This window comes from Vidua macroura, chromosome 4 (assembly GCF_024509145.1).
Source record: "Vidua macroura isolate BioBank_ID:100142 chromosome 4, ASM2450914v1, whole genome shotgun sequence".
Classification (NCBI taxonomy): domain Eukaryota; kingdom Metazoa; phylum Chordata; class Aves; order Passeriformes; family Viduidae; genus Vidua; species Vidua macroura.
This window is the reverse complement of record NC_071574.1, coordinates 24,293,530-24,307,039: the sequence shown is the minus strand read 5'-3', so window position 1 is coordinate 24,307,039 and position 13,510 is coordinate 24,293,530. Positions and strand designations below refer to the sequence as shown.

Below are 13,510 nucleotides of genomic sequence, written 5' to 3'. Positions count from 1 at the left end.
AGCATGCTAACAACCAAAAAAAAAAAAATGTGCACCAAAAACTTCTGAAGTAGCTGGGGGAAGCTGACAGTAGAACCAGTAAGCATTGTGCCCAGTGCTCTGTAAGGTCAATTTCTTCCTCATTAACAATACCTCTTGCTTCTGCTGCTTGGCAGTCTGCTAGCCAAAAGCACCGAGATAATAAACAAAAAATTATTTTTAAAGGTTTCTGTGACTCTTCAAGGTGTGTCTCAATTAGTTTCTTTTATTAAAATACTTACTTGTCAGTTAAATGTCAGCTATTCCCCCCAGGCACTTTTTTGATTTTGGAAGGAGGAGGTTTTAAGGAATGTATCAATTAATTCAGGATTTTCTTCTCTTGAGCAGAATAACAATCTAGCATAGACTTTGGATTCTGCTCCCATCTATAAGGGATGGCTGGAGACTTTTACAACTCAGACTTTCTGGGCTTGGGAACAGTGTTAGCATGTAACTTCTGGGGCAGCATTTGTTGTGGGTTTTACTGAGCATGTTCCTAAAATCTGCCAGTTTCCATGATGTGAAGACTCTGGACATCTAAAACAGATACTAACAAACCTATTCTTTCTGTTTTATTGCAGGCCTTCCCATGATCTCTCCAACAAATTCAACAAGTAAGGGCAATAGAAGAGGTTGCTCTATACGCATTGATGAAAAAGGCTGGTGTGGGGTGGGAGAAGGACAGCTTGAGGAAAGGAAATGTTCAGGGAGCAAGAAGGATCTAAGGGAATAATGTACCTGAAACAGTACAGAGCAGAGGAAGAGTATTGAGTAATTTGCTGAATTCAGCTGAATACCATGTTGGACTGGCAGATGCTGGAAAAGAAAACAGGGTGGGACCACAGAAAAAATCAGGCCTAGTATATTACATGATGCAACGGGAAGCTGTTATAAATAGACTGTTTACCAAGGGGCTTGTTCTTGTCAGTGGCTCTCATTCCTCGTCCTGTAGTGAGAAGCAGCAAATGCCAGATTAAGGCCAGTTTCCTGTGCTAATGAACCTGTATTGTCCTATTTTCCTTTCTTTGGGTTTATCAGGAAACAGTCTCTTCTGTACTGGTCCCTGAAGTTCTTGCTGCTGCTGCCTGCAAAATCTTGGCCATCCTGTTACCATGATGGACGTATTTCTCCAATTCATTTTTATTCTGATCTCAGATTATTCCATAACTGGAAAATACCTTCCAGATCCAGACAAACTAGACAGGAGGGGCTGACTTGTGAGAAACTTAATGAAAGAAGTGGAGAAATGAGCTTAAGGTTTTAGTTCCTTACTCTGTTTTATTCAGTAATGTTTCTTTTCAGCTGTCATATTTCTTACTGATGATCACAAGTAGTTTAAATGCTAACCTATGGATTTTTCTTTCCTTCATTACTCACATCTTGGTCAATTAACATATAACCAAGAAAAAAAAAAAAAACCACAGTGGATTTCAGTTCTCAGTTTTTCTCCTGAGGAGAGGCACATATCTCCTGCACAATTGTGGGGATACACATTCCTGTTTTTCAGTGCAGTTTGTTTCTGTTGACATTTCCAGTCAGTATCCAGGGCAACTCATTGCTGTGATAATTGCCTGATTGCCCTGGCAATTGGTAGTGCACCAGATAAGGTAACAAAAAGGCAGTAGTATTTCCTTGGGAAATCTGAAGCAATCACATGGAATTAAGAATGCATAGGAATTATTTTAGTCACTTGGTGATGGCTCAGTTTCCAACCTTACATTATCACCCCTCAGCAGACAGGCACCAAGGGAAAGAGAACTTCTGCTTTAAAGAAACAGTGATTTTTCAGGGATAAAGTCTTGGACAATGATTGTTTCCTTCACTACAGCATCAGAATGTCTCAGCTATGACTGTATTGTTTAGGCACCACACAAGCACTTAGTAAGTGATCATTTTCCCCAGGAGGCTTCTGTCTGTGTCCAGACAAATGAAGGTAGAAGAGTGGGGAAGGGAGAAAGAAAACAACCACCAAAACATTTTTTAATAGTGGGCGTGAGTTTAAAATCAGTTTTGCAAGGAAGAATTCCTACATGACTGGGACGAACAAACCTTATTTGTTACTGTAACTTCATGGATTAGAGTTACAAGTACTGTCTGCATAACAGTTTCTATAAAAATAGGGACATATCTTCCAGAGTCTTAGTAGAACAGAATTCTAGACCTCAAAATGGCCATAGGATATTGCTGTTAATGACTTAATTAATTTCATAGCTTCCACCCTGCAACTTGAGCCCTCTTCTGTTCTTAGGAAGAGGAACCATGCAATCCTACAGGTGTGGATTGTGAGTAGGTACCTGACCAACAAAACCTCAGTGGTTTCCACCATGTTCTCACTATATATATAACCTCTGCTAGGACCCTTTTTTTAACAGATCACCTTCCCCGGACACCTCTGTTTGAGAGCCACTTCTGATATTTAGCCAGGTGATGGAACTGTTTGACCTTGCCTCATGTCTGTCCAGCCAGTTGGCTCCTTCAGAGGCAGTGAGCACTTGTTTGCTCAAGCCTCCATCCAATATGGAATGCAATCCCATGTGCTATATAATGTACCAAAGCAAACGCCAATGTTTGCATTTTCTGTTTTCTCTCTGGAAGTTCAGTGATTGTTTTTTCATAGGCTGTATGCAGCAAGGTAATAAATATTTTGCGTTGTTGATACCTGACTCAAATTCAGATTAGCACCTGAAGGTAGAAATGCATTCCTTTAAACCTAGTCCTAAAAAATGTCTAAGAGGCTCACAACATGGGGCAGAGAGCAGACACATTCCTCCGTGACAACATTCAAGAAACTTGCGATCTACTAATATTGCACCTCAGTCATCTTCATCTACTATTAGCACTTTTTTTTTTTTTTTTTTTTAATTAGCAGTGAAATATTTTGGTCTTCTCTTGGAGACAAGTCTAATTTTCACCCTCTTTCTTGTTTATTTGTTTGTTAAAAATTCTCTTGTAATGTTGAACAGTACCATAACCTCCTAAAGTGAAAAAGTTTGTAGCTCATAACCTGTAAGTGGATAAGCAGAGGATCTTAGGGAAATCTGCACCCATAAAAAGTGTGTGTTTCTTTAGGCCACGCTAGATAAACTTTTCCACCCCTCTTGCCAAGTTATCCAAGTATTATTGAGAAGAAATATAGACGTGAAGCACCAAGTGAAGCTCCAGAACTGGGGACACAGAAGTTGTTTTGTGAGGGCAGTTTTTCAGAGGGAGCTGTCTGGGGAATTCTGGCAATTCATGTTTACCTGAAAGGCACTATTTCTTTTGCAGAGCCAGCTTCTGAAAGTCCTAAAAGCAGTTCTGGAAACCAGACTCATACAGGGAGTAATATCAGCTATTCTAGTGAGTATTCTTACTTAATTGTCTGGCTTTTCAGTTTTCAGTTGATCAGTTTTGCTTTTGATGAGTGATTGGAGTAGTAGACAAATGAAACTGGCAGTTTTATTTCTAGCCTTACCAGACTTAGGCCCTATTAGAAACCAAATTTAAATGCTGGTTATAAAACTCCTCTCAGAGAGAAACAGAGCTCACTAAGTTGACACCTCTCTCACTGTAGAGCAACACAGTTATTCCCAAGGACTGATTCCAAGTGGTGAAATTGAAAAAAAAAAAATAGTCATCCCCTGTGAGAGAAGACACAAGGAAACATATGAAATAGTTGCTCATATACATGTTGTACATATTATATGAATGTATTGTTGTGAATGTATGATATGAATATATTATTCATATTGTCATGGGGAGAAGGTCTAGGAGGCAGTCTTCTGCAAACCCTTTAAGCACTTGATATTTGCCTGATGCATGGTACTTAATCTTTCATTTTAATATTGTGCATATTGTGTTGCTGCAGCTTTGCTGTTTCCAACCCAGAGCACTGACTAAGCAAAGTATGTTTGATGTTTTCCCACTGTAAACTGTCTCCCTCTAGTTCCACAGATGCATGGACATATCTATATGAATATTAAATATTAATTGCCTCAAGACCCATTGAATGCAGCCTTCCCCGTGACACAGGGCTTAGGCCAGCAGGCGAGAGAGTGCCTGCTGAATTTGAATGTGGCCAGTTGCTGCCAGAGAAATGATAAAAGGGAGAAGCTGGGCTTATATATTTCCTAGGGAAAGCTTCTCTTCATTACATAATTCTTTCCTTTTTTTGCTTCTTGGCTGGGAAACACCTGTCAGGAAATGACAGATGGTGGGAATAATAAAAGGAAAGAAATGTCCTCATTTTAAAAGGAGATCTTGCATTTCATATCCCTGATTTTAAGTGCTGTGGGGAATGTTACTGAATTATGTAATTCCTTGGTGTCTTTCTGGGTGCACAATGTTAAAAGCAAAATAATTGCTTCAGTTGCTGAATTTCAGACTGCTCTTTTTTTTTTTTTTTTTTCAAAAAAAAAGGAAAAAATAAATTGCATCTTTAAAAAAATATTTCTAGAACACAACTTTCTCACAAAACCTTCAAAGGCCATCAGCACTGGGTTGCATGATGAGTGTTTTCATCAAAATTAAGGTCGGCCCAGTGGAGCAGGTGCTGAAACCTCACTCTTTTGCTGAAAAATGGGTGAAACCAGTTCCACAGGGCAGCATGAGTGTCCGGGAAGGAGTAAGGGTGGGAGAAGGAACAAGCCTGTCTTCCCTCCACAAAGCATCCAAGCCTGAGGCTCAGTGGTTGCAGGAAGAACAACAGGAGCAGTAGGTCATCGTCTCCAGAGAAATGGGTAATGTTTGGTGAAGTGGAGCTGGAGGTGCCTCTCACCTTAGTGTGTGCAAGTACCTATACACAGAGGCAATGTAAGTTAAAATTATGTTCCCCCTCTTTTGCAGATGTTATCTTGCCAATTGTCATCACCTTGATAGTCATTACCCTCTCTGTCTTCTCACTGGTGGCTTTGTACAAAATGTGCCAGAAGAAAACTCCAGGTATTTGGTTTGTTTTCTCTGCAGGGGAGGAAATAAATGTGCTTTTTATTATTAAAAGATCTCTTTTGGATTACCTTAACCATCACTGTTGTGGTAGTCTGATGGGAAAACTTTTTGTATTTTGTGTTTTGCCTGAAGTGGGAAACTAACACTTCATTTTCAAAATCAGTGGGGAAACTGGAGTGAGCCAAAATGATTTTTGGAGAATAAATAATGCTGTAAAGCTTTTTGTTCATGCTTTTGCAGCTACAAAGAGCTAACACCTGTGCTAACACAATCAATCAGATAGAAATGGACAGTGAAAACTAAATTCAAAGATAATCAACAAAATCACTTTATTTATTTTATCTTTCTTCTAGATAAAGGTAAAGAAATATCCATGTTTTCTTTTAGGATATATCTGATACATACATACACACACATAGGCACTTTATGCATGAGGAACATTTTCCAGTTACAGTAAAAATGTGCAAGGAGCAAAATCCCTGAGCAAACAGTATTTTCAGAAATAGTAATTTTGACAAAGCAGCTAAAGACAGTATCTGTTTCCCTGCTGTCCATTAAATACTTAAGATAATGGGTTATAGTTCCATCAAAGTCCATTTGCCAAATGTTTCAGGGTTGCCCAAGTAGGCCACAGGTAAGTGTAAATTTCCATTAAGTGAAAACCCAGATTTGATCCAGACTGTGGTTTTTCTGTCCCTGTGAGCTTGCATGAGTTAGGAGACCTGTGCAGAACTGTGAAATCACCAGGCCTTGGAAATACAAAATCACAACAGGGTGTTGAAGCTGTAAACCAAAACAAACAGTGTGTCACAACCAATTTAGCCAATGACATGGAAAAACAGAGCCAGATAAACAGAGGAAGGTGTAATCCTTACTTAGGAAATTATGGAATATTCAGAGTTGAGAGATAAAGATGTGAGATAAAGAACATTTCATTACCAGCCTCCCTTATGCACAAATGTCATCAGTCACTCTATTAGCAAACTCATTTGGAAGATTGAAGAGATATCTGTAGTGCTTCCTGTAGGATTTGCCCAGGTCTATCCAGTACACTTCCCCTGTGCTTGGTGCCACGGACTTGGCTCCATGTCTCTGATGTAAGCCCCTCGCCCCTTCCATCTGCCCACATTTGCACATAAATATAAAATATATTCAGCATATGATTCATTTTGGAGACAAACCTGTTCCTCATCGATGGGGATGACAAACTGTTCCCAGACATCATGCCAGACTGTACCCCAGGGGGTACAGCCTCAGGAGCACCCTTGTTCCCTCAGTCCCCTTACCCTGTATCTTTTAGCTCAGTTGTTGTGTGCTTAAGAACCATTGCATGCTCACATCCTCTGTGCCAGCTACCCAGGGATTTGGGAGCTGCAGGGGAAAATGTGCTTCTGTTGTGCTCCTGGACAAGTCAAATGTCATTCTCCCTGGTTTCCAGAAGTGTCTATACAAGCAACATCAGTTCACTCCCATGGATGACCAGAAAAATAGCAATTACTATTCAAGCTGGTTGATTTTGTTTATAAACTTAATGCAATACTGCAAAATTACTGAGCCTTCTCCCAGTAACTGCAATAGCCATGTCTAAATGTTTGGGGTTTGAGTTCCAGCAATCAAAATTATATTAACTTTTTTTCTTCTTCCAGAGAGACAAGAGAATGGCGCTGAACAGTAGGTTGAATCCTTTTCATTGCTTTGAGATCTATCACAGGGCACTTGTAAATGTAGCAGATTTTACATAGGGTTTTCTTTGATCTTTCTCTGTTTAAATATCATAATCAGTTGCCACCCCAAAGAGAAATATCCTGTTGAAAGTGCTGCACTTGCAGTTATTGTAGACCTGCATGCAAGATAAGCAGCTGTTTCAGCATGGATAGAAATGTGGTGACTCTCAAGTGTTTTGCAATTGATCCTTTTGAAATGGATAAACATATCGTGCTGTGCCACAGGACTCATTGGCCCGGCTTTTTTTTCTTTTTTTTTCACTTTTTGCCCCAGTGATCCCTCTCCTCTACCCCCGCATCTTTTCCCACCCCATTCTTTTGCTCATGTTTTCTCTCTTTACAATGTGTTTCCTTTTTATTCTGGATTATTTATATATATTTCACTTGTTCCCCATTATATCATGTTCCTCTGTCCCATCTTGTTTCCACTAGACTATTTGCATAGGCTCAGTTGAAATAGTAGTGGCTTAAGGAGTGTGAGGAGAGGGAAACTGAGAAAGATCCATTAGAAGATTCAAACTAAAGGCCATTGAGCCTGGGAGTGGCCGCTTGCATGACCAAAAGCAACATTTAGGCTGCTGGTTTACTTGCTAGCCCTGACTCCCTGGACCTCTGAAGTGATCCTTCTTTGTAACTCAACATGGCTAAAAGGTTTGCACTGGCAGAAAAAAATATTACCCCTTTTCCTCCAGATGTACCTCTTCTGGGAAGTCCTAGATTAAACCTGGAGTAATGGAACCTAATTTATTACATATTTTAAGAGAAAGGTATTTTCAGAGATGTTGGCATATGGTATTTTCCACCACCTGACCCTATGCAAAGCCCATTTTAAGCCTGCCAGTTTAGACTGGAGTAGATGCTGTCTCCTCAGGACCAAAATCTTAGAGTTTTGTTTGGACATGACCAACATGTGTGCTGACTGCTTAAATGTTTTCTGACTTCAACAGGGCCCAGTCAGATAAAGAAGGAGTCAAACTTCTTTCTGTGAAGACAACTTCTTCTGAGACTGGTGAGTGTTTCGTTTGTGTGTATATCTGTTTTCCTGTCTGAGCTCAGAGAAAAATGTTTTTGGGATGTCATTCCCAATAGCAAACCCATCTTCAGTTCCTGTCAGGTCAAAGTCACTGCAAACAATTCTTCTACAGAGCAAATCCCCAGACTGTGATTCTGTAGAGCTACTGTTCAGCTGTACTGTGTGTGCTGTCAGTATTTGGGAGTATGACTGGTATGAGAAGTATGACTGGTTTAGGAAAATATTTTATTTAAATAATTGATGGTAAGTGATCTAGCTAGGGATATTTGGGAATAACAGTGATCATGGTTTGGGAGCCAGTGCTGTATGTAATCAGGGTTCTGTTGGAGTTGGTGTCAGCAGTGTTCAGTCAGCCCCATATTCAGTCACCTTTTGCATTCAAAATCCTACTCTCATTGCAAATCCCTCTGTCTTGTGCTTCAGTTTCTTACAAAATCTGTGGTAATAAAGCCCAAATGAGCAAAGGTTACTGATAGCATACACAAAAGAAAGAAAAATCTCAAATTTCAAATCTCAAATGCAGTTATAGGTTCTGTAAAAAATGGAGTGGCACAAAATAAGACTGAGGCAGAACAGAATTCTGACTAAACAACCAAAACCCCTAAATCTCTCATGGTAGAGCTAATTGTGGTGAAACTTCACACCTTCATCCAATCCTTTCTCAGTCATGTAGGTCCCACCTCACCTGCAAAAATCCTTCCAGAAAAACAGTCTCTTACTTTCTACGTTTTAGGAATAATACTCTTTTTTGTTTTGAAGCTTTTTGGCCATCTGGTTCTCCTACTGACAATTCTTAGGCTGACCAATAGCTGCTCTCTCATTTTCTTCCAAATCCTTGGGAAGTCCTCTGAAATACAGCACTCCATCTGAACTATCCTCTGCTTGCTAGAGAGGCACAGTTTGGTCACTCCAGCCTTCTCTGCAACTTCCAGAAGCTTTTGTGCAATCCAAAACACCCACAGGGCATCTCTGGCAGCCCTTGCAGCAAACCAGAGTTGTGCAAGGTCCCCATCCTCTTGACACAGAGCTGGGCCTAGAGGGGGACAGGAAGGGCCTGCTCCATCACAGGGCACGTCAGTTCTGTCCCACTGCTACCGGGTAAAGGCAAACTACTCTTTGGCACTTTAGAGGCTGCACTTCAGAGCTTCATGATTTGGGAGGTTTTTTTGGTTTGTTTCTTTTTGTGGTTTTTTTTTTTTTTTTTTTTTGTTTTTTTTTGTTTGTTTGTTTGTTTGTTTTTTGGTTTTTTGTTTGTTTGTTTTTGTTTTGTTTTGTTTTTTAGTTTTGTTTTTTGGTGGTTTTTTTTGGTTTTTTTTTGAGAATGTCTTTGGGAATGGACTTTTAACTTTCTATGGAGTATGGAGTTGTGTGTATGTTTTCTTAAAGTCATACTTTTTTCGTTTGTTTGTTTTGAAAGCTGAATGAAGTCATAAAGTAATTAATGGACATTTTTTGATTGATTCTGCCCTTATGCTGTTACAAAAATAAAGTGACTTCATTGACAGTAGCAGAATTGTTTGTGGTTTAAAGCAGGGTAAATGGGAAAAAACACAGGCTCAGTTTTTGGGATTTTTTCCCCTTTTCCACAATATGAGCTCTGTTGCCTGTTAATCAGCTACTGTTCACCAAATATTGAAGCATCTTCCATCCAGAGGATGCTTGATATTCTTTTTTACTGAACTATGATATATGCATGCTATAGTTAGAAGGTTAAAGACATAACCACTTAGAAGACAAGATTCTTGCCCTCTTCTCATTAATACAATTAATATTTAAACTAGCTGCTATTTTCTCTTGAATACTTACATTGTTATATGTTTAAAATTAAACATGCTTTCACAGAAATGGAAGTCCTGCTTTTGCCTAGGTTTTTAGAGTCACTTTACTTCTTAAATTAAAAGCACTCTGGCAGAGGGGTCTGTTTCTTCCATAAATATTTGTCTCTCACACAGGAATTTAAAATATGTTAGGATGCCTCCCCATTTGACTCAGATTTACTTGCTTTAACAGTTTAGGCATAAATGCAGGTGCTTCTCATGGTACACAAGAACTGCCTGACTCATGGGCCTTCTCACAACTACTGACAACAATTGCCCTGCATAAAATTTCTTTACAAGTGTTCTTCTTTTTCTTTTTCTTTCATCCAGCTGCTTAGAAAGTGTATGCTGTAGCTGTCTCTGTACATACCAATAAAATTACAAAAGTAATGAGTAGAAAGGCTGAAATTAGAAAGATTTAAAGAGCAGCCTTAACTTCACAGGCAGGGCTACATCATCCTCTCACTATCAATAGGCAGCTCCTCCCTAAGGTCAAGCATATCTACAGTGAAGTTCTGCTTTGACATGTATTCAAATTAAGCTTTATTACGAGTATACATTCTATTTTTTTTTTCTTCATTTTTGCTTTTCATTCCAAACAGAAGACTTTGAGATTGTATAATTTTGTAAAATATATGCAGGACAACTAAGGACCTACAAACTGTTCAAGCAAGCAACCTAGAAAGACCCTGTGTCAGTGTTGTGCATAGATCTTGATCAAAGGTTATGGTGAGTTTAGTCTTGCCTTCTTTTATCTGTCTAAAAACCATGCTAGTTGCACATAGTTGAAAGAGATGTTTGTGTCCAGAAGGCTGTTTATCCCATCTGCCTTGGACATCTATCTTGAGCTGGAATGAGCTGACCTGTGGCAGTCCATTGACTCCTGAAGGATCCTATTTTAGGACTTCTAAAATTGGGTTGTGAATATGAAATGAAAGAAAAATGAAAGATTCCTTTTTCAGAGGCACAGCTGAATTAAATTTAATCAAGAATATTATTTCAAATACCTACAATTAACGTGAAAGAATGCAGAAAAAGAATAGTTTTCAATTAAGCCTGGACTAAAGTAATGTTTTTAACGGAGTAGTATCATCAGGAGAACTAGGTAAAATGGAGTTTTAATATTGTCTGCATTTTTATAACTCTTCTTAGAAAGATGGAATTGCTAATGGCCTTGAGTTCTGAGGCACAAATGGTGTAGAATGGCTGTAAAGTATAAAACCAGAGAAAACTAAACTAGACTCAGAAAATTTTTCATGCATGTTTATCAGTGAACTGCAACACCTGATGCAAGATTAGATGCCTGTTCTTGCATCTTACTTGAAAGCTCACCTAGGATAAAAATAGTCTCAAAAGTTTTACACCAATGTACAAATGCAGGACTTTATGGCAGCCATTTCATGTTGATGGTACAGGCAAATTTAGGGTGGTTCCCCCTAGGGAGAATAAATGGTCTTTTACAATACAGCATTCTAGAAAATCTACCTGCAAAAATATTTCTTTGTGATTCAACATGGCCCACAGAACTGCACACTTAGCTTGTCAGTGATCGTTATATTCCCCGAGAATATAAGATGAAGGGTTTTAATTGATGACTAAGAGATCAATACCATCAGCCATGAGGTTAAAGTATTGCCTATCTTGAAAACAGACCTAACTTTTTCTGCAAGGATTCTTGCAAGTATTACACTGAAAAACAGTGAAAGTATTGATCACTTTTTAGGATTCATGAAAAATGTTGAGGGATGAAAATTTTTCAGTTACAGGAAGGTTGGTGAATAGAAATTTGGGTAAGACTACTACATACAGGTGTATGATGTGTGATAGAAGAATTGATACCTGACTTCAGAATTTTCTTATATGGCCCTAGCCTGGAATAACTATTCTAGAGCAGGTAAAATGTATGAAAGGCCTTTTTAGTAGAAGCACACCATTTCGATATTCAGTGTGAAGTCTCATAGGGATGTGCAGGTGACATAATATCTCAGACATGTTAGGTATAATCCTGGCACCTAAGCATAAGCTGATCCAATAAAGCATGATTTATAACCAGACTGAGCTGTTTTGAGGTGAAAGGGTAGGATATGACTTACTTGGCTTGTAGAGATATTGCCTGTTCTGCACTGAATTTGCTGAAAGGGTGTTAAATATGTCAAGCTGAGGTAGCTCAGATTTTGGTGAGGCACCTGAAATGGAAGGTGGCTGGAGAAGGATTTATGGCACATGTCTGTGTTAGGGCTGCCCGAGATATCCACTGTGATAAAAAAAAAAAAAAAAGAAAATTCAAGTGTTATTAACAGAAATGGGAAAATGTATCAGGCAAAGATGGATATTTGGGAGACACCTAAGCTGCTCCATTTGAAACCCGTTTAACTTATTGCAATCACACTGGAGAAAGAGATCAGTTAATACCTAGAGGTGCTCTCTGATGGCAGTGCAGTGCGAAGATAGCACAAACCAAGGAAGGAGGAAAACTTGCATTCTCCGCATTCTCCACATGCTCCACATCTCTTCCAAAAGCTGCTGCTGTTCAACAGTAATGGTGGCCTTAGAGCTGTTACCTGCTGCTTCAGCTGAATGTACCTCAAGACAACCCACTGCAGTGCTAGGGCTTGGACATGGAAAATCCTGTGGTGTTCTGAAACAGTGTGGTTGGATGACAATGTCTGACAATGTCTTCATCACTGCTTCCCGTAAGCCTCCAAGTGCTGAGACTAATTGTTCTGCCTCACTCATCAAACCATAGATGTGGTTTTGATACAATGGGACAAATCAGGAGCTGGTGCAGACCTTGTTTCCTGTTATGCTGAGTACTGCTGAGCATGGGCCATGGCATTTAAGAAGGTAAGAAGTCTTTGGGGTTTACCTCATTAGGGACCCAACCCAGGGAAATTTACCCCTGTGAGGGGGTATGACTCCATAGTGGGCCATGAGGTTTCTTAACATGCATTGGGACTTTGACCTCTTTCTCATTAGGTCTAGGATCTGTATGGATCTAGGAGTAGGTGAAGAATCTGAGTCACTAGATGAGTCACTCTGTCAATGGAAATTCCCTTCCCTCTTCCACTTCCTTGCAGGATAAGCAGTGTAGGTCAGTGAAGAGCAGTCTGCTGGGAAGCTGTGTGCTTAGGAGTGGTAAGAGCAGGTACTCCTGCTGATGTAGGATATGGTATTGATTATTTCTGTTTCCTAGTCTGAGATGTAGTTTCAGGGTCTCATGTTTTTCCCCTGCACGTAGAACACCTAGAAGCTGCTTTATAAAAAAGGGTCTCCTTGCAACAGAAGAAGATACCAAGCACCTCCTTCCCTCTCCTTTTCTTTCTCATTTGTTGATACTCTATTCTTTTAGCCTCGTGTTTTATAATAGCCTGAAGTTCTGTTTCTTTCCTCACAGGAACTGTAGAATAAACTTTCTTAGCTTGTGGTTGGACTCTGTGTTTACTCACACCACAAAGTTCTGACTGCACACACTTCCAGCTGAAACTTTTGGACAAAACTCTTGTCAAAAACATAGTCAAAATAGTATATGTTTCCTTCTGTATTTCTAATTTGGTTTGTGAGCTGTGCATATTTTCAAGGGTTTTTTAGGCAGGCTCTTAAATTCAGCCTGCTGAGGGTCAGGTAATGTTTTCCCCTGTGATGTATTTTCTGACTTTCCAACCTGCAGTTTTCCTCACGAAGGAGCCACCTCCCGCCCTTTGCTGCCTGTTGAGCAGGAATTGTCTTCCTGTCCTTCACCTGAACGTTTCCAAACACCCTCTCTCTGCCATGGTGGATTGTTCAGATCCTTCTGTCGTGCTGGCAGTGGTGAGGAGCAGTTTGCAGGGAAACAGTGAAGTGTGTGGCAGGGGAGCTGCAGCACATTGCAGGTACTGGACTCACTGGCCCACACCAAACCCAGCCACTGACTCCCACTTAATGCTGTTGTTCAGCATCTTTCTTTTAGTTCATTTAGACATTTTGATTCCTCTGTCTGCAGAGGTAGTTTTATA

General features: G+C 39.7%; 1 protein-coding gene across 1 annotated transcript in view; it reads left to right on the top strand.

Moving 5' to 3' along the window:
* The window catches only part of EMCN (endomucin), a 53,101-nt gene that overhangs the window by 31,454 nt on the left and 8,137 nt on the right, over positions 1–13,510 (top strand). The window contains exons 6-10 of the mRNA XM_053975642.1: positions 600–632; positions 3,286–3,357; positions 4,843–4,938; positions 6,591–6,615; positions 7,616–7,677. Coding sequence (XP_053831617.1) covers positions 600–632; positions 3,286–3,357; positions 4,843–4,938; positions 6,591–6,615; positions 7,616–7,677 — 288 coding nt within the window. The remainder of the gene's footprint in view (positions 1–599; positions 633–3,285; positions 3,358–4,842; positions 4,939–6,590; positions 6,616–7,615; positions 7,678–13,510) is intronic.